We start from the raw sequence: 20,175 nt of genomic DNA, 5'->3' as shown, positions 1-20,175 counted from the left end.
ATAAATCATCTTAACAAATTTATTTATTTATTTATTTATTTACAATTTTGCTTTAAATCATGCGCTTAAAATGATTGTCTCAAACATGCCTCAGAAATCATCTTTAACAAATTTAAGTAACCGTAAATTATTATCATAAATTTAATTTTCATAATTAAAAAAATTAAGAATATTAATATCAAATAAATTATGGAAAAGATTATAAATCCCTATGCGTAAATGGGAACATAAAGGCTAGTTTTAGTAAATTTTCATATCAAATTAAATAGTGGCATCAACTCAGCCAAATTTATTAATATTTTATTTCTCAAATTTCCATCACAACTCTTCTTTGCAGCAAAAATACATGCAAATACATAGCAACCCACAATAAATCATAAAAACTTTGAATTTTCAATGAAAATAAAGAAGATGGAGGTGAAAGAGGCTGAAATAGAAATAATAATCAAGCATGGTAATTATATATTTATATATGTATGTACGTTTCCATAATATGGGGTTGCTTTATACAGTAAAAACCCAGGCCCCATATGGCAAAAGAATAACCAATATAAAATAAAATTTAAAAAGAAAAAAAATCAAACCAAAATCGTTGAAAATGCCAAAGAAAAAAAAGCAATAGAAAATTTAATGGATGTAATGAGAAAAAAAAGTTACATATCAAGGGGGATAGATGAAATGAAAAATGAATTTACAACAATCATTTTAGTTGGCAATAGGGTTTTTAAGTCTCCATTGCCACAAGAAATAGGGGACGGATAGCACATCGATTCGAAGCTTCCTAAGCCTTACTCGAGTAAAAATTCGAAGGCTGGATTCTGGAGAAGTTCGTCTGCTGGTTTGACTTCCGAGAATTCTTTCTCTTGGAGCGATTTGGCAAGATCGTCAAGGGAGAAGGGAATGCTGTATTAAGGACTGATTAGTTCATTACTTTGTTTCTACAATGTAGATTTTGAATGCTCGATATGGCTATAAAGTCGTTTTGTGTGTTACGTAATACGAGCTACAAAGAAATGTTGAATTCTTTGCAAATTCACATTTACGTAGAACCGGGCATCGTATGTAGGCAATATGAAGGGATTTTTACCTGGAATTGTCGTCCAATAAAAAGGAACTACTAACAGCATCATTGGAATCCTCTGTCATTAATACCCTCATGCTGGAAATAACCTGGTAACGAAGTGCGGGTTTGCCTATTAATCATATCAGCTTTACGAACTTTGTAAGCAATCAAGAAGAAAGATTGGTATTTGAAACTTACATCTGGAGAAACACTTCGAGTATTATAGTTATCGTCCCAATACAGGGTACATATTCTGTACAATTGCTGTACACTAAGAATCTGAAGAAACAAAAAGTAAATGTCAAAGAGAATGAGAAAAATGCAATGTTTTCAGAACTGGACTGGTGGTTGAACCAGTCAAGCCACTAGTTAGCTGATCCAACCGGTTCAACAAAATAAATCATTAAAAAATCATAAAATATAGAAAAAATGTTAAAAATCCGGTTCAACCGCCCAGTTCAACAGGTCTGTACCAGTTCCCAGGTCAACCAGTTCAATGCCCTTCTCCGAACCGGCACCCCGGCCAATTTCCGGTCCAACTGGCCGTTCAAACAACCTTGGAAAAATGGGGAGGGAAGAGAGAGAGAGAGAGAGAGAGAGAGAGAGAGAGAGAGAGAGAGAGAGAGAGAGAAAGAAAAAGGCCTTACAGGGCAGAGATCATTTGCAATGTCATCATATGAAATTCTGTACTTCTGATGTATAACCTGTATAGGATTTAATACGATTCAAGTTAGAAGCATAACTTTATATTTACTGCTATTAAATATCTAGAGAGATAAGCTGGAAACTAATGTCTTTCTTCAAGTAGTAAAAATAATCTTCTGGATAAAACGACATTTCTAATTAACACTCAAAAGGAAATAACGAAGCAATGGTAAATCCGGTCCTTATAGATTTCCACATCTGCTCTCCCGAATTGTCATGATTTGGGAAGTCAAAAGTTAAAGCTTTCACTTTCCTATCTACAATTATTAAATTCAAACTCATATTGGCTTTGAGAACTATTAACAATAAATATGATAATGTTGAACTCAAACTATATGCAGTGTCAAACATATTAACAAAATTGAGTACGAACGACTGCAAGCTGATAGGATTTCGGAAACAAATATACACGAACAATCCATCACATTATCTATATTGTCAAACAGTGCCTGACATACCAAAAAACCAACAGCCTGTCTAATGTGCTTAAGTTCATCCCATGACGACCCTGCATACTGCAGTTCAAGGCAAGTGAGGTATAGAATCAGCACAATAATGGGCCTTAATTAAGCCAATAAAAGGAAGCAAATAGTCCAGCAAATATGTAGCAACAACTACGTGTACAAACACGGATGAGAAGAAAAATAAAAAAATAAAAACCTTACCTCTTCTTTCACTTGGCAACTCCAGAGCTCTAACTCCGCTAACCCAGCTTTAACATATTCTCCGTTGCTAAACGTACAACACTCACGGCGTAAAAGAAGGCTGGAAAATTATAACAAATTCTAATAAGTACAAAACGAAACCTTTTGAATTCAAACCACAAAGGAACTATCTAAAACCCACAAAAGATTACCTATTAAACAATTGTACATTTATGTACGAAAATGTTTGAGTAAATATCTTCTGGATAAGAACTTGTGGCACCTGAAAACCAAGCAACCGTAAACATCTCTATATATATAACTGGATATCAAGATGCAATGAGTTTATGAAGCACAGTGAGAGAAAAAAAAAAAAAACAGGTTCCTTACAAAATTTTCTTTCAAAGTACTGAGGAGGGTGTTGAGGCTATCAATAATGCCCTGCCAATGAGTTGAAGGAGAATCTTTGCCAAAGGACCGTCCAGATCTTAGTACATTTCCCTTAGATGTTCTAGGTGCCTAAATTTCATCATGACCAGTTGGGAAAAAGAAACACGAAGGAATCAAGTTAAACTTAATTATAGCTACCTACCAAACAGTTGACATGCAGCTTCAAACTCTTGACCAGAAACTAAATGAATCACAAGATACCTGGATGCATAGAGAAAGCAAAGATGATATCTCTTTCTTCAAGTTGTCTCTAATAATTCCATAGGTCTTTTCCACATATGCTGCAAGCTGCTGCTTGAAAAGCAACGCAGGGTATTTTCCCTCTACCTTGCGAACTACTGCAAGTGCAGCAGCTGCAGCAAGGTTGTTGGATGAAGGGGAAGAGCGAAAACTCTGAATTAAGAGAAAAAGGAATGCAAAATTAGTCTTATTCTTCCTTAAAATTGAAAATTTTAGAAGGGAAAGAAAGAATTTCAGATACCATTGTCATCCTTCCAAACAGAGAGGTTGGAGTGGGTGGTTTCCGACTTGGAGTTGCACCATTTGCACCAGAAGCCTTTAGAGTCTTTTGGAGCAAGAACAATAATGCTGATGCGTTGGACAACCAATAAGCCATATGACCATTGTCTTCTTCATTCTACAACCAAAGAAGCTTTCATCACTTGTTAATGAACACTCGTACATATTTTACTATAGCTTAAAGAAACAGAAGAAAGTGTGGGCTTCTAAAGAAAGTATTTTGCAATTACACAAGCAGGACAACCTAAGAAAAGGGCAGCAAATTATGCAAGTAAAAAAAACTCTTCAACAGTCATGTCTCAAACCCATCACAAGCAAGAACAGTAACTCGCCTTATAAGGACTGCATTTAGGAATTAAATAATATAAAAATAAATACAATCAAAATCCGCAGAAAATAGAAGTCATGCAAGAGGAAGAATAATAAAGGAAAATGAAGGAGATACTCCACAAACAATGACCATGAATTATAATTTTTTTTTACCTCAATTGCAGTGCCAATCATCTGAATGAGACGGTCAAACACATTGGTCCTTTCTGCTTCAAAAGATTTCCAGTGAAGAAGACATTTATAAATGGTAAGCGCAGCAACAGGCTTTCCGTGACTGAACCCAATGTCCTTTGTAACGCAATTGATCAGTGCATCGACGTTCTCCTGTTTGAAAGAATGATACAAAACAATATCTGACACACTGCACAAAATTATGAGGCTTGAAAATGCATAAGCCAATTATAGCAAACACATACATGTTGGCGTTCAAGATTGGATTTTTGCAACTTGCCATTAGATTCTATGCCAACCTTCTTCACCGGAGTCACACTCTGTGGTTCCTGCACAAATAGGTTGTCAATGGCCATACCATAGAAACAACAGAAGTATGATCATATGTTAACAATTATGTAACATACATTTGATTTGTTTGCTTCATCTATATGGTGACCATTTTCCAGATTCTGAAAATTTACAAAGAAAAAGGATAATAAGAAATATCAACATGATGACAAAAGAGGCAGGAAGATTTTAGATAGAAAAAAAATCTATGTTATATTTTACCGGAGTGGCTGGAATCTGTAGATGCTCTGAAATCTTCTTAACAGGTGTACTTAACAGGGTTTGCTGCCTCAGAACTTGGTTTTCAGATTCCATGTCCAAAATTTTTTCTTCAAGCCTGCAAACAAAAGATACAATGAGGACCAGGAGAAGAGAAAAAGGAAAGTGAAAACCATGAATAACTACAGCTTCACAAATATGCACGCAAAGCTCCATCTAAGATTCTGAAAGTTAATAGTACGAATCCATCTCAAAATCTTTGCCCAGTAATGGCACAAGCTAACCTGTGCATAGCAGTCTTCAACTGAACTATTTTTGATTCTGCCTCCAAAGCTTGTTTCAACCTTTCTTCACTAATCTTGTTTGTCTCTTCAAACTTTTCCTCCGTTTCACCAATTTTCTTTTCCAATGAACTCACCATTGCCTGTGGATAATCAGCGCACAAGATATGTACTATGAAACTAGTATTCTACCAAGCTTAGGAAAAAACTCCAGGTTATCCTAAATTATCATATGTTCACCATATCTTTATGCAAAACATAGATACTAGATTCAACTTCCCCACCTTCAGTTTTTCCTTCTCACTTGTAAGCTTCTCCAGCATCACATTGTCCACCACTGGAACCTCCTGAATTACAGGGACCACCTCAGCTGCCCTTCTGGCAGCCTCGCGTTCCTTGGCAAGCAATTCTTTGGTTTCTTTAAACTGAAGTTGCATGTCTTGCAAAGCAGACTGTAATTTTGCGTTTTCTTTTGTTTTAGCCTCTTCCATGTCAACCTACAGAGTAAGAAAAGAATGCATAATTAGGAGAGAAGAAAATTATAGATGCAGTGTCCCACCTGTAAGACCATTATATTATTAAAACTGATTTAGAGGAAGAGACAATGAATACACAATTCTAACACCCTTTCTCAAACTAAAATGGCACATTGAATAAAAAAAATTGATTGACACATGCCAAGCACATAAAATGCCTCAGTTCATACGTTTCTCCGGTCAATTTATTAGCATGCTTACCCAACTAGCTTCAGTCAATTTATTATCATGCTTACCCTCATACGTTTCTCCAGCTGTAATCTCCATGTCAGTTCCTCAACTTGCTTTTCCAGTTTGTTCTTGGCAGCTTGCAGAGCTCCAGTTTCCCTAGCAGCCTGCAAATAAAAAAGAATAGCGGAAAATCTGAGTGATACATTCATGAAACAAGATATCAGCATACACAAGGTTTTAGATATACTAAATTGTTTCAGAGAACAAAATTAGCAGATAGAGAAGAAAAAGGTGTAGGGTTTCTTTATTTCCCTCCATTATGTAAGCTGATAGGATTATATATTGTTATTTTGATAGATAGGATTGCATTTCATTGATTGTTGATAAGAAAGATTTTTCCAGAGATAGGCTTGAGATGACTTCAGCAGTCAAACTCAAATTTGAAGAACTCCTAAATTACTTAGCAAGGACACACCTTTTTACTGTTTTGATATCAAATATAAGCAAAGAAGAGGACCACATAAAGCAACCATTCCAACCGCAAAGCATTTTCAAAGATCTAGAAGCAGAAGACAATAGAGATTTCCTAATGAAATTCATGACGAAGTTTTGCCAGAAATGCAACAGATGATAAAGATGGGAATACCATCTTAAGCTTCCGCAGTTCCTTTCGAGCAACTCTTCCTCTCCATGCGCATTGTGTTGCAATTGCTGCTTTCTTCAACTTCATATAATGCAACTGGGCCAAGAACTTGCGGCATTGGCTCTGGTAAGTACAACAGAAGTCATTCCAAGTTAAAGAAAGTAACTAATATAAAACAAAAGGAGGTTCAGCCTCTCAAAGAAAAATTGAAGATTATGACATCTTTTCTAAAAAAATTATCGCATGTGCAGTATGTTATAAGAACAATTTAAAACCTTGACCAACCTGAACTATAATTGATGCTCTGGTCTGCCTTCTGATGCATAGCTCATTGCGAGCAGCCTTCCCCCTCAAGACCGTCTGAATGGAAACAGCAGAGGAACACAATTCTTTATAAGCTTTCCTAGCAAGATGCATACGCAAATGTCTCTGGATCCTCAAACTTGCAGCTTCTCTTCTCATGCCATTGTAAACATTGCGAGCAAGTTGTCCTGAAATCATCACAGACAAAAAGTATCACTATCAACATGTGTACATAATACCAAAAGCCTTAGTAGAGAGTAAAGGTTAGTTAAATTACACCAGACACACACAGAAAGGTATAAATGTACCTCTGCAAACAGATTGAATCTGTAATGCAGACCGACGAAGCATGATAAAACTTCTGCAAGCTAAATAAGAACGGATTTTCCTCTGGATAACACTAGCAGATCTTCCTAAGACCTCACTCCTACGGGTATCTAGTTCAGCCATTTGACCAGCCCTGAGAAAAACCTTTGTCTTACCAATCTGCCAAAGATAAACTGGCATCAGTATGATATTTCCCAGAATTCAACTAGAAGTCAGATTTGTAGAACATTTGAGTGAACAATCATAAAACAGCGGAAGAATATACAATTTGACAAAAGGAATGAACTCCCATTTGGAAGCAGCAGGTACCATTTCCATTTGCACTTATGCTACACGTTGCTCGCAACCACAAGCAAGAAAAGTAGAGCTAATAACATTAGCCAATATAGAGCACTTATGACATCAAGTTTGTAGCATGAATCCAACTTCTTAGATTCTGTACATGACAAGTGCTTTGCTCTTTGCTTGCAGTTGCTGGCTTCCGGTAATTTCTCGTCTTGGGCCTAGTTTCTAGGGTTGTTTCCTAACCTAATCCAAATTTGGGCACTTCTGGTAACATGTTAATGGTCTTCACCCTAAAAACAGAAGAGTAGAGCGGGATCTCCTCAGGTTATTATTGCCAGTTGGCATAAACCAAAGGCCAAACATAAATATTTGCCAATTGAATGTCTATGATAAATTTTATTGACATCTTGATGACATGGTTTCTTGCATAAGATATATCCTAATGATTCAAGAGGAAATCTAGTATTGGCAAGGAAACTAAATTGACTAAGAGAAGATTGTTTGAATAACCGTCAGACATTTACCTGATAGCCTTGAAGTTTCCCCTTCTCTAGAAGTTTCTTGCACGCGGTAACCTCATCAGAACTAACACGTATAGTAAACAGGTCAGAGTAACGTTTTGAAGAAACCTTTAGAGAGCCAAGAAAATTATTAACTGTACCTCCCATCCAAAACTTCAGGTGCAAGGAGGCCAAATCGGTCTACAAATTCAACAAATGGTTTTTTAGTAGGGTATCCAGCACAACTTATCCTGATTGCCTCCATAACTCCCTGAAATGAAATAAACGTGGATAAAATAGGCAAGCAGAACTAATTAAAAAAAAATACATATTTCAGCTAAACCTCATAGAACATCATCATTCTTACCCCACACTGTAGTTGTTGTAGAACATTTTTATTCTCAAATATTGAAGGCTTAAGAAGATTATTGGGCTTTACACAACGTATGTAATGCGGCTCTGTGGAACTCAGGGTTTCAAGTAATGCTTGTAATTGTTGCTGTATAATACCAAAAAGAGCACCACTTTCTAACTCATTAGACTGGAAAGAAAAGGTAACAATCAGCATTTAAGAAATAGAAATACCAGCACACCTTAAATCGAGAACCTATTGAGGAGAACTTTGATGATTTGGAGGACTCCTGAGCTAAAGGTGGAAACAAACCAGAAACAAAGGAACATTTGGAAGCAGTCAAAAGGGCCTGATGTTCAGCAACAACGTAATCTTTGTTCTTGTCCAGGAATAATTGAGTTTGATAAGTGACCTGCAGAGAACATATATTTTCTGTTTGAGTACATAAATAGAAATTCATTCACTTCTTAGTTTAGTTCTCCAGCATGAACTTACGAAAAAGAGAAAACAAACTTACATCACCAGCATAATGGCAGATTGTAAAGTCGCTACGGGACAATTTGGGTTTGCTGAAGCGCTTATGGTTTTTAAACATCTGGTACAGCTTCTGAGCAAATGTTTCATGTGTTGATCTTGGAAACATGCTTTTAAAATTTAATAACGGTCAGATATTATTATTAATATATGGTAGAGTAACTGAAAGAAACCTAAATCAAGTTTTGAGATGTCAAAAATAAGTAAAAAGCTAACTACATCTTACCAAGCCTCATCTAGAAGAGCAATTATTCCACCTGGTTTCTGGAAATCAAAAACAGGGAAATTTTTAAATACATATAATAAATGCAATAACGACAATAAAAATGCACGGATCATTTAGCACTTTTAATTTGTCTATTTGTTTACTCAAAGTCCATCACCATACAGGGCCACGTTAGGTAAGAATGTTCAGTAAATCAAATAAAAATTTTTACGATCAAGAATATATTTCCTTGTCCAAAGGAAAAGACAAAAATACAAGCACACAGGAATGCATGGAAAGAAAAATTACAGGCATAATGCTAATCAAGTAGTTCACACCAGAAATTCCCAAAGGGGGGTCCAACAATAATTAATAAATCAGTAAGAACAATCCAACATGAATGACACTAATACAAGATTTAGAACTCAGTTAATATAGCAAACAAATTAATAATTACATAGGATTTATCAACTGAACTATCACTCTTATATAATTTCCACAGCAATTTGATAGAAGCAGGCAGTACTTTCTGGCACTGCTTGCACAAGAAACTCATTTTGGACTTGTTATTATGAAATGAAATTAATATGATTTGGTCTGGTTATAACTCAACAGCTTTGTATTATGCTAGACAATAGCTGGTGGCTTTATAACTATTTCAAGACCTGACAATTAATCCATCTTCTCTCTTCACATTCCTCTTTTCCCATCTTTCTTCCACCAAATTGCTTATCTTGTTTTCAAGCTGAGCATTTTATGACACAATCCTCACCAATCAGGTTTTTAGCATGTTTTAAAATTTTCAATGAGAATAAAGCATAAATGTGCCACTACCACTTAATCTTCTATATAGCATGAAAAAAACCTACATAGTTCATTTAACATCTAACATAAAATAGAGAGAACAGTTTGGCACTTTGGCTTGTCAAAAGTAGGCAATTCCATTTGCGACCACAACATTACATAGACTGTCCATTCACTACAGCCTTCCCACATGTGTTCCATGAAAACAGAGAATGCCAAATGGATGCAACTAAAACTGGAATCACAGGACAAAAAGGAAACAATATCAAATATTTACAAGCAAGAGTGCATAGTAATAGTAGGCTCTATCATAAATTTCTTTTACTAGAGATATATAGTTAACAACACAAACCAACTCCAGATGATACAACACTAAAACAGTCTGTAAGAAACCAGCCAAATAAATTGCAGAGGTAGATCCAACAGACCTTTTCAATGAGGTCCAGAATATCCTGATTATCAACAAACTCAATGTAGCTCCAATTAATTTTTTCTTTTGTATACTCTTCTTGCTCCATTTTGAAGACATGCTGAGGAGCCAGAGGTTTAAGCATTACAAACTAAAACAGATAATGAGATATCTTAAGAATGATATAAGCATGTTTTCAGACACAAACCTGGTTGAAATGCTGCTGCAGTTTCTCATTTGTCAAATTAATGCAGAATTGCTCAAAACTGCAAAACAAAGTGGTGCATCAAGCATCAGATGAACAGAAGCAAATAGCAAACATCCAAAAAGGTCACAATATCTCTAAATTTATTTATCCTAGAGAAGCACAATTGGAACTAACTTTATCTATCAAAAAGAAGCACAATTGAAACTAACTTTATCTATCATAGAGAAGCACAATTGGAACTATCACTGTCTGAACTCCCAAATCACTACCAAGCCTTAAAAAGGCAATTTGGAGAAAGAATAGGCTTCCTCTAATCATTGCTTCTTTTAGTATCAATCAATACATGACTGCCACAGTATTCAAAACGTGCCTCTTTAAGACACAACTTCCATTTACATCCATTGGTTTCAGAAAACCAACTTCAGTCAATCATAAAAATAACAGGCATACCAGTTAAGCACCTGTTTGTCTTGAAACTCTCAAATCCATAAATATCCAACACCCCAATTAAGAACTTCGAGTCAGGATCTTGACCAATTGAACTATTGATTTTATCCACAATCCTGTGAAAAATAAAAAAAGGAAACCCACTGTCTCAAAAAAATGTCCACAACTGAACAAAAAACAAAATAATAAGCACAGTAAACTCTAACATATCAAATTCAAACAGCAAGATTGAACCATACCAGTCAAACAATCTTGAGTACACAATTTTAGCCAAAGCATCTCTACTAAGTGCAGCCGATTCTGGATCCAGCCATTTTGTAATGGTTTCATCACGAGTTACGATTATACGCTTGCATAGGGAATCTTCTAATAACTTCTCATCGCACCTAAACAAAAGTGGGGATTAAAAATGATCCCTTTCTTATCTTACAAAGCATATGAAGTGAACAAATATCAAAGAAGTATGTGTTTCAGTATATGCTAGTGCAAGTCTCAGATTGTCCACCTACATGAGAAGCTCAGCAGCAGTTCTTAGATGGAACCATGATTTTTCATCTTTGGGCACAGATGAGTCTATTTCTTTCCCTTTAGCAAATTCAATGTTCCCAAGATGGAGAATTGCAGCCACAACGCAGAATATTGCATCCTGAAGAGGGCCAAATGCAAAAACCAAAAAGATGACAGAGAAATTTCATAAAACATTATGCTTAAGAATTGTCTGGCAAGTTCATATTTCATTAAAATACCTGCTCCTCAGGACTTATTCCAACGACATCCATTGCCCTTCTCGTTGCAGTATATTCCTTAGAATCATCAATTCCATCCAATTCGTAGCAATTAGATTGGTTCAGATAGTGAAATGTTCTTGGATTTCCCAGTTTGTACCGCTGAATATCCTGAAAAGTAAAATGGAGAAAAAAAGGAAGCAGAGGAAGACAAATATCAGAGAATTGATTTTCTGAAGCATTACAGTCTCATGTGTGATAAATTTGCTCTCATTTTTTCGAAGAAATGTGAACAACAAACTACATAATATCCATAACTGAAGATATAGGCCAAGAAAATTTTCCTACTCTTTCATTACAGAGAAGTTAAACAAAAGGCTAAAAACTGGTTTTCTAGAAACAAGAAACTGCCTCATATTTGATGTTCCATACCACAACTATTACAAGCTGTGAATGTCTCTTGGGACCACTGGCATGCTAGGAAATCTGATACAAAATCACTAGACACTAAACTTGGAGGATAATAGATTGTATACACTAACGCAGCTTTAGAACCCAAATTAATGATTGGAATTAAAAGAAGGTGAACTAGGTAGGAGCCATAAATGACTCATGGCTATAATCACATCACATGGAAGCCATCACACAATCACATAATAATGCTATCTCAAGGCCTCCAATGTACATCCTAAAAGACCCCAGTTCAACAATAATAAATTTGGCAAAGAGAATGTTAAAGTGAAACTCTTTAACTTGTAAGTTGTTCTTCTGTTGGCTAAGAGAATGACACCAATAAATAAATCAAAGATAAGAGAGAGATGGAGAATCAAATAGAAAAGGGGGATAGATAAGAATGAGAGATAATAAAAATTATCATAGTTCAACCCAAATTACAACCTTCAAGCATTAAGCATATCCAGATATATTGAAATCTCAAGCTAAAAATATGGGAAAGATCATTCTCACAATAGAACTTCCCAACCCAAATCCTTTTCTAGACAGAACATTTTGGTACTAAGATAATCTAGAAATCATTAAAAGTAAACATGGAAAATGCTTAATGGGGGAAAGACTATATAAGAACACATTGTATCAAATAATTTATAAGCAACTTGATTAAAGCAATCAAAAACTACTTACTTCTGGTGGTGCTGCACAAAGCATGTAGAAACAGTGATAATTTCTCTCAGGATCAGACACTTGACAAACACGTGATCTTTCTAATAAATAAGTCCTGATGGCAGCTCCTGAAATCCTTCCCCTCCGGTCAAATTGAATCTCCACAAACTTACCAAAACGACTACATCATTCAAAACATGCATGTAAAGGTAAAAAAAACAATTATAACATAGAATCTACTACATGCAAGGTGTAAAACTTGTTAAAACAAAATACACTCACCTTGAGTTATTGTTCCTAACAGTCTTTGCATTACCAAATGCTTCTAAAACAGGGTTGGACTGCAGATTAGCAGAAAACAAAAATAAACGTTGTTGTTAAACATGGTTACTCGGATGACGGATTCAAACTATCAACATTAAATTTATTGTCACACAAATCCAAATTCATAGCCATGTTTACCTCCAGAACTTGCTGCTCAACTGTTCTCCCCTCAGCAGCTGCTCTCCCTCCCATGTAAGCAAGATACTGCATTAGCAATTTTGTGCTTTCTGTTTTACCAGCCCCACTTTCACCACTAACCAAAATCGACTGACTTATTCCCTCATTGATCATTAGTCTGCATTAATGAAAATCGTTTCATTGTCAAATACAAGTAATCATATTAAATGAACTTCTGGTCAGAGTAACAGGTACCTGTATGCAGCATCAGCTACAGCAAAGGGGTGTGGACTCAACTCACCAAAGGCTGCCCCTTTATATTGTGCCATCATATGGCTATCATAAAGATGAGGTAGTTTTCTGAATGGGTTCACAGCAATCAATATATTTCCTGTATATGTCTGGAAGCACCAATTGGGGCAATTGCCACCTTGAATCAGTAAATATTGAAAAAATGATGAAACATAAAGATCTCACCAACATTCATCAATGCAATATATGTTACCGCAAAGAAAGCAAAACATACATCCATTTCAGCAAAAAAGTATATAGAAAAAGACAGAAATAATGCCGATACATTGAAAGAATAAGATGAATATCTGTTTGAAATCTTACATATATTTCATTCATATCATATCTTGATCTTAAATTTTGAAGGACTCCAGGTTCATGCAAGTAAGCCAGCTTTGTCATATCATCAACTCCACATGGTGGGGCCTCGGCATCTTTAGGATATAAATTTGAAGCCTTAACAACAACCTGTTGCAAAAGTTGTGAAATAAGCAAGTCAAATTAAGCAACTAGCTCATCCAAGAATTTTTATGTTCCCAATGAATTCCAATAGTACCATACTGGACTTGCATGACACGTAAAAGGGGCAGGGAAGATTATAGCAAGAGAATTAGCAAAATATATTTAACATTCACCAAAAGAAAAATGATATTATTATGCACATAAAATAATCCAATTAAATTTTATAAAGCAACTCACCGTCTTCCCTGAAGTGCACAGAACTTTAATATCTTCACCATTAACCTGCACAACTTCGCCATCTATCCAGGCAATGTCAGGATCCTCCACCCAGACGAGAGATCCAACTGCAAGACTGGTCATGGTAGCCTACAAAAGCCATGAGGGCCCAGGATCAACCAATCCATTTGATATCTTTTATAGACACTTTTCACTCAAGATTCAAGCATTAACGCAAAACCATGTAGATAATAACTTCTTGCTTTTCAGTCTCGAAATGACTTTAAATAGGTATTAGGATAGCACAGAGAACAAGTAAACATGCAAAAGTAAAATAAGGATGGTAGGCAACCACTGTTCCAACTTCGTTACAGATTTAATAACAAAATAAAAAAAACTAGGTTCGGATCACGGAGGTGGTTACTCTATTTTTTGTTTAAAAAACAATAACTTAGATGAGGGATTTTTTACAGTAACATGACCCATCTTAAACCCTCATTCTTATCAAATTGGAATATCTTTGAGGGATAAATTTATCTAGTGCATGTTGCCATTCTGGCTTCATCAGAGATATGGAGTCCATTAAGTAACACTAAATCTCTAAACTGGAAAGTCTATGAAGGCCTAAGCACCAGAAATTTCAATTTCATAGCTCTATTATCACATGAGCAAAAAAAGACATCCTAGTTTTCGTGCTCCAAAGATAGTTACAACAATAGATAAATCACCAGACCAATCACAGTATCACAACCCAGCATGAAACCTCCACTAACCAAATATAAGCACAAAATCGCAAAACAATGCTCAAAGGCACATTACTTCATATTAGAGTGAAATGTACAACTTCAAGTTCTAGATAACGGCAATATGGCCGTCAAAACACCTTAATTTCAACTATTTTCAACTAACATAGCAAACAAAACAGTTAAAACCTTGAAAGGTGGATCTCAACAAACAAAAAAAATTGAACATATCCAAACAGAACAATAGCTAGCTTCAACACCAGTCCAGATCAGTCAACGACAACAACAACTCCTCAAAATTACCAGAAACAATTTTTTTAAGTCACGTAAAATGAAATCAACACATTCCAAAGCGAATAAATATCAGAAATAACGAAAATAACGCAATGAAATGAAAAATCCAAACATATCATCGATAAATTACCATCTGTTTTACCAAAGATTGATCGGATCAGAAACCTGTGTTGCTTCTCGATCTACTCCCAATGCGTTGAACAACAATCACTCAATCCAATCCTTTTAAACAAATGAAGCTATTTGAACTGGTCTAATTCGCAATAATAAGCAAAACAAAGCCAATAATAATCGATTAACACTAAAAAGTAGTTCCGAAAAAAAAAATTGAATCAAAAAATGAGAAGCTTAAACCTCTTCAACAAAATTTCTTTTTAAAAATAAATTATCTTGAAGGAGAGATTAAGCCTCTTTTGGTATGCTTATGAAAGCAGTTTGGTTGTAGTTTTTTAGTTTTTGTACTTTCTACGTTTTTCTAATTCTTTTCATTTCTTCTTCTTCCCTCTTCTTAGGGCTGGTCTTAATACTATGAAACTCTTTTTTTTTATTAATATTATAATTCATTATTAATTATTAATTTGTTTTTAATTAAACCGTAACTTGGAGAGTAAAATTCCGAAAATACCCTAGATTTGGGAACATAATTACGAACTTTGACGATAACTCAGATTCTTTTGAGGGGCCAGTACGACAACTCAGATTAATTTTTTAAAGAAAAAAGCGCGTCCGGTTTGCGTCCGGTTCTCGCAGAATCAAAATGGATGATGGTTCGATTTAGTGACGGTAATACATAAATACGTAAATTAAGTCAAATATATGAATACAACAAAATTTTGAAATTCGTTTATTAAATAAATAAAATGTGAATAATTTTTTTTGAAATTTATAAATAATTATTTTTAAATCTAAAAAGTATATATGTTTATTTATTGAATGTTTATAACTCAATTTTTGTCCATAATTTTGATGCTTTTGAGTAGTTAGTGCTTTATGAATTTATCATGTGAGCTTAAAGTATTAAATTTTGGAGGCTACTAGCTATGATCGGTGCTTTTGTGGTAACTTTGTTGAATACCTTTTGTTAATAAAACATGAGAAGTGTTTGATTACTCCATTGCCTATATTATGAGTCAAAGTTAAAGGCCTAACTGAGTAATTGAGAATAGGTGATTGAGTTGTGATTTGTCTTTGTGTCAAAAGATTTAATGTTTCTTAATATATTTCACTCATATAGTTACTAATAAAGTCAAAAGGGTTGTTTATGTAACACCTTACTCCCTGCTTGAAAGATAATCGAATATCGAGCGTCACACCTGTTGTCAAAGTTACTCAAAGTGAATGTATAAATAATTATAATTAGACAATTTCGAATGTAAAACATGTTATCTAATGCATAGAAATCTTACAAATCAATATAGGTGAAAATTGAATTCAAATGGGTGCACATATGATGATTCAGGGTCAAATATGGTCAAATATGAGGCTAGATTACAAATTTTAAACCAAAATATCAAAGTGCAATGCTATGTCTTGAGACATGCTTTCCCTACTTAGAATTGCAGAAAATTAACACTTAAACTTTACAAACATGTCCCTAACATATCAAACATATTACCAAAGTTATGTAAGCAAATATGGCATGTCAAAACATGAAAATCCCTAACCATAAACTCATTAAATCAATAAATGATTATGCAAGTAAAATGAAAAGCTAAAACATATTGCATACATATAAAATCATCAACATAAAGTCAATATAAAAGTGTCTAATGTTACCACATAGCATTAACATGTTCTAAAACCTCAAAATAACTAAAATCAACATCAAGTTCATAATAGAATACTCGAGTATCAAACTTTAAAACCTAAGTACATGGCATACACTACTAGAAACATAAAAGATTATATAAATAACAATTGAGCAGATAAGATCCCACAAGATGATGCAATCCAACACTTGAACTACTTCCAGTTCACCTGTAGTCTACGAACAAAATTTTACATAATGAGCTTTCCTTAAAGTTCAGTGGTTGCAACAGCCCGTTTTCAGTGAAATTAGAATAGTGGTTTCGATACCACAAATCCGAGTTCGGAAGGAAAATTATTTTAATATTATTGCATGGTCTGCACTATGATAGGAATGTCGTATGGAAATTTCGTTAAGAAAATTTTACCGATTATATGTTTAATTAGATGGAAAGGAACACATTGTATAAAATGCAAAAGTTGAATTCTAGTAGCTAAAAGGATCAAATAGCTATGGAATTCAAAATTTGAGGTTCTTATATAGCAAATAGACCATTAATAGGGGTTAGTAGATAAGTATGATGATTCATCCATGGAAAATTAAGAAAAGAACAGGATAAAATTGGAAAGATGATAAATAATAAAATAAAACAAAATATAATCATTTATCATCTTTCCTAAAATCAAAATACATGGAAACTCTAGCTAAGAGAAGATAACTCAAGCAAGCTTACTTGGCTTAATTGGGTAAGTAATCTTGTCATATTTTTAGTAATTTTTATGTTTCCAAGATCGTAATAACTTAATCTAGCTATCTCAGGGATTAATTTGTAAAGTTATCAAAGTACTAGGGTTTTTCCATAGACGAGTATGCATGAATTATGAAGTTTTATGGCAGAAAATGAAAGGTTGTTGATAGATAAACAACTTTTGTAAAGGGAATTTTGATGAAATTATGATTTAGGGACTAAATTGAAAAATGTAAAATTCATGACAAAATTATAAATTTTATGAAATACATGAGCTGTTATTGTTATATGTAAAAATTGGTTAGGCTTGGAATAAGGATTAAATTGTATGAATTTCATTTTCCGAGCCTAGGGACGAACTTATAATTAATCAAAAGTATAGGGGCAAAATGGCAATCTTGCCTATGATGTGAATTGAATTGAATTGATTACGAATTGTATTAAATTGAGTTAAATTTACTCGTATAGATCCGAATAACTCAAATACGAAGTTAGATCGTGGAAAACAAAAAGTGTCGGATTAGTAGATTGCAATTCACGAACATTCGTCAAGTTAAGTTCGTGTAACTAAATTGAGAATTTATATGTGTTAATTGAATTGTATGTGTGTGTTGGTATTATTGTCATGTATATGAAAGTATTCACATATTCGACAATGATCGATAAGTATAAAGCCCCGTTTGAATATATGAAATTTGATGGATACAGGGTTCCCAAATTGGTTGCGGTCCTGCATATGCTGCGGACACACCACAGCTTGAAAGAGCGTCTCGTTATTAGCCCTTTCGAGCTTCTCGTTATATGGTTCTTGCAAGCTTCCCGTTAATAGCTCTTCGGAGCATCCCGATTGGTTGTGATTCTGCATGTGTTGTAGACACACCACAGCTCTTACGAGCGTCCCATTATATGGCTCTTCGTGAGCTTCCTGATTAAAGGCTCTTTGTGAGCTTCCTAATTAATGGCTCTCCGGAGCTTCCCGATATGACTCGCTTGAACTTCCCGATATGTGGCTATCCATAGCTTCCTGATTAATGGCTCTTCAGAGCTACCCGTTATTGGCTCGCACAAGCTTCCTGATTATGGCTCCTACGAGCTTCCCGTTATACAGCCCAGATAAGCTTCCCGTTACATGGCTCACATAAGCTTTTCGTTATATGACTTGAGAGAGAGCTTCCTGGTTATGTTTTCTAATGAGCACTCCCGAATATAAATTGACGGATTACATATTCGTACACTTCGTGTGTACTACCTGTGTATCCATCGATATTTTAAACGATTCAATGGACAAAGTTCTGACATGAGAAATTATGAAATTGAACTGAATTGTTACGAATATATACTTGAAATACAAGATATGATATGTGCATGTCCATGGACACTTGATGTGATAAATATATGTATGCGGAAATTAAATATTGATGAGTTCATACATGTTTCTTGATATTCATATGAATTACATGACTAACATGCTTGATGAGAATATGTGTTTAGGAAAATGGCCAAATTGGCTTGAGCATGTTTATTTGCTTACCTTAATTGTAATTCATATGAATATCAAGAAACATGTATGAACTCATCAATATTTAATTTCTTGTTATACAAACTTACTAAGCATTAAATGCTTACTCTGTTTTATTTCCTCTGTTTTATAGTACTTCAGAAGCTCGTTGGGTTGGAAGCTTGGCGGAGATATCTCGCACTATCCATCGGCTCATTTCGGTATAAATAGTAAATTAATTTTGGTTATAATGGCATGTATAGGTTTAAATAGCCAATATTTGCATATAAATGTTTTGGTTGTAATTAGCCATTAGAATGGCTTGTGATGAATGTGTTTTGATGTGTATATATGAGATAATGTCATGTTTGATAAGAGTGTTTAGTATGGTTAATTTATAGTAAACTTCATAAGTATGTCTATATGCATTTTTGGTCAAATAGGTAAGTTTGGATATATAGATTTATGAAGTGATATGTCATGCATAAGACTTGATTTTGGCTTGGTTTAAATGTCTTGGATTGGCTTGTGAATGTATTAAAGTGTTTATGTAGGTGGAAGACAAATTGGGTGAGAAAAGTGGCCTTCAAAATGGTCTATTTCCGTCCACACGTGCAGAGACATAGGTGTGTATCTCAGCCGTGTGTAACACACAACCTAGCACATAGGCGTGTGATCTGGACGTGTGTCCCCTACATCTTTGAAATTCAAAATAGAATGCTCAGAATTGATTACATAGCCTAGTATACGGGCGTGTGGCTTGGTCATGAGACCCTTGCACTTATTTAATGATGATCACACGGCCTAGCACACGGACGTGTGGCTTGGCCATGTGACCCAAGTTAGAGAGTTACACAGGTACTAACATGGGCTGGGACATGACCGTGTGCTCTATTTTGAATGCCCACACAGCCTAACCATACGAGCGTGTGTCCCCTGCACCTAGAAAAAATTTTGAAATTTCGCGAAAAATTCTCTAAATACCCAGTTTAGTCCTGATTTGTTTCTAATGCATATTTTGGGCCTCGAGGGCTCATATAAGGGAATATATGATTCATTATGAATGATTTCTGATATGAATGTCAAATAACATGAGATGTCTGTTATATGTTCTGTAATTTTTGGTAATGCTCTGTAACCCTGTTCCAACGACAGATACGAGTTAGGAGTGTTACAGTGGTGCTTTACAAGCTTTGAATTACATCATACACCGATTAAGTCAAGTGCATACTAAATGAACATAAAGCCAAAATTTAAGCATATCAACATAACAATTATAATGCCCAAAAAATTCTAGAAACGAAAAGTTTGGAAAATGTCAGGAATTCTTAAATCAAGCCATTCCATGAAGTAAAATTAAGAGGTTTCTGGGAATGACTTCGGGTGGATGTTATGTGTTATTATATAGTTAGTAATTGTTATTAAGTTGATTTACTTTGTTTTAACTATATAGTT

The 20,175-nt window shown here is 34.7% G+C and overlaps 1 protein-coding gene across 1 annotated transcript; it reads right to left on the bottom strand.

Annotated features, from left to right (window-relative positions):
- Positions 1–435: 435 nt before the first annotated feature.
- LOC107942153 (myosin-6) lies at positions 436–15,243 on the bottom strand. Its single transcript, XM_016875793.2, has 39 exons — positions 14,858–15,243; positions 13,712–13,840; positions 13,337–13,480; positions 12,977–13,122; positions 12,743–12,899; positions 12,563–12,621; positions 12,302–12,461; positions 11,183–11,332; positions 10,946–11,082; positions 10,676–10,822; positions 10,451–10,552; positions 9,990–10,047; positions 9,801–9,902; positions 8,590–8,627; positions 8,347–8,473; positions 8,071–8,241; positions 7,845–7,976; positions 7,639–7,748; positions 7,502–7,562; positions 6,674–6,851; positions 6,348–6,553; positions 6,066–6,185; positions 5,485–5,583; positions 4,997–5,209; positions 4,716–4,855; positions 4,435–4,549; positions 4,290–4,334; positions 4,128–4,211; positions 3,865–4,035; positions 3,344–3,499; positions 3,064–3,255; positions 2,803–2,931; positions 2,625–2,695; positions 2,434–2,533; positions 2,227–2,283; positions 1,711–1,767; positions 1,262–1,342; positions 1,088–1,170; positions 436–903 (listed from the first exon to the last, which is right to left on the bottom strand). Exons 1-39 carry the CDS (start codon positions 14,858–14,860, stop codon positions 789–791), a joined length of 4,545 nt encoding a protein of 1,514 aa, XP_016731282.1. The 5' UTR covers positions 14,861–15,243; the 3' UTR covers positions 436–788.
- Positions 15,244–20,175: the final 4,932 nt, after the last annotated feature.

Source organism: Gossypium hirsutum, chromosome D08 (genome assembly GCF_007990345.1).
Source record: "Gossypium hirsutum isolate 1008001.06 chromosome D08, Gossypium_hirsutum_v2.1, whole genome shotgun sequence".
NCBI classification, from domain to species: domain Eukaryota; kingdom Viridiplantae; phylum Streptophyta; class Magnoliopsida; order Malvales; family Malvaceae; genus Gossypium; species Gossypium hirsutum.
The sequence above is the reverse complement of the archived record's forward strand: the minus strand, read 5'-3'. Positions and strand labels throughout refer to the sequence as shown.

Coding starts and splice junctions, on each gene's coding strand:
- LOC107942153 (XM_016875793.2), bottom strand. Junction 10,048..10,450: donor GAGAGTTTCAAGACAAACAG/GTGCTTAACTGG, acceptor TTTGTTTTGCAG/TTTTGAGCAATTCTGCATTA. Junction 3,500..3,864: donor TGATTGGCACTGCAATTGAG/GTAAAAAAAAAT, acceptor CTTTGGTTGTAG/AATGAAGAAGACAATGGTCA.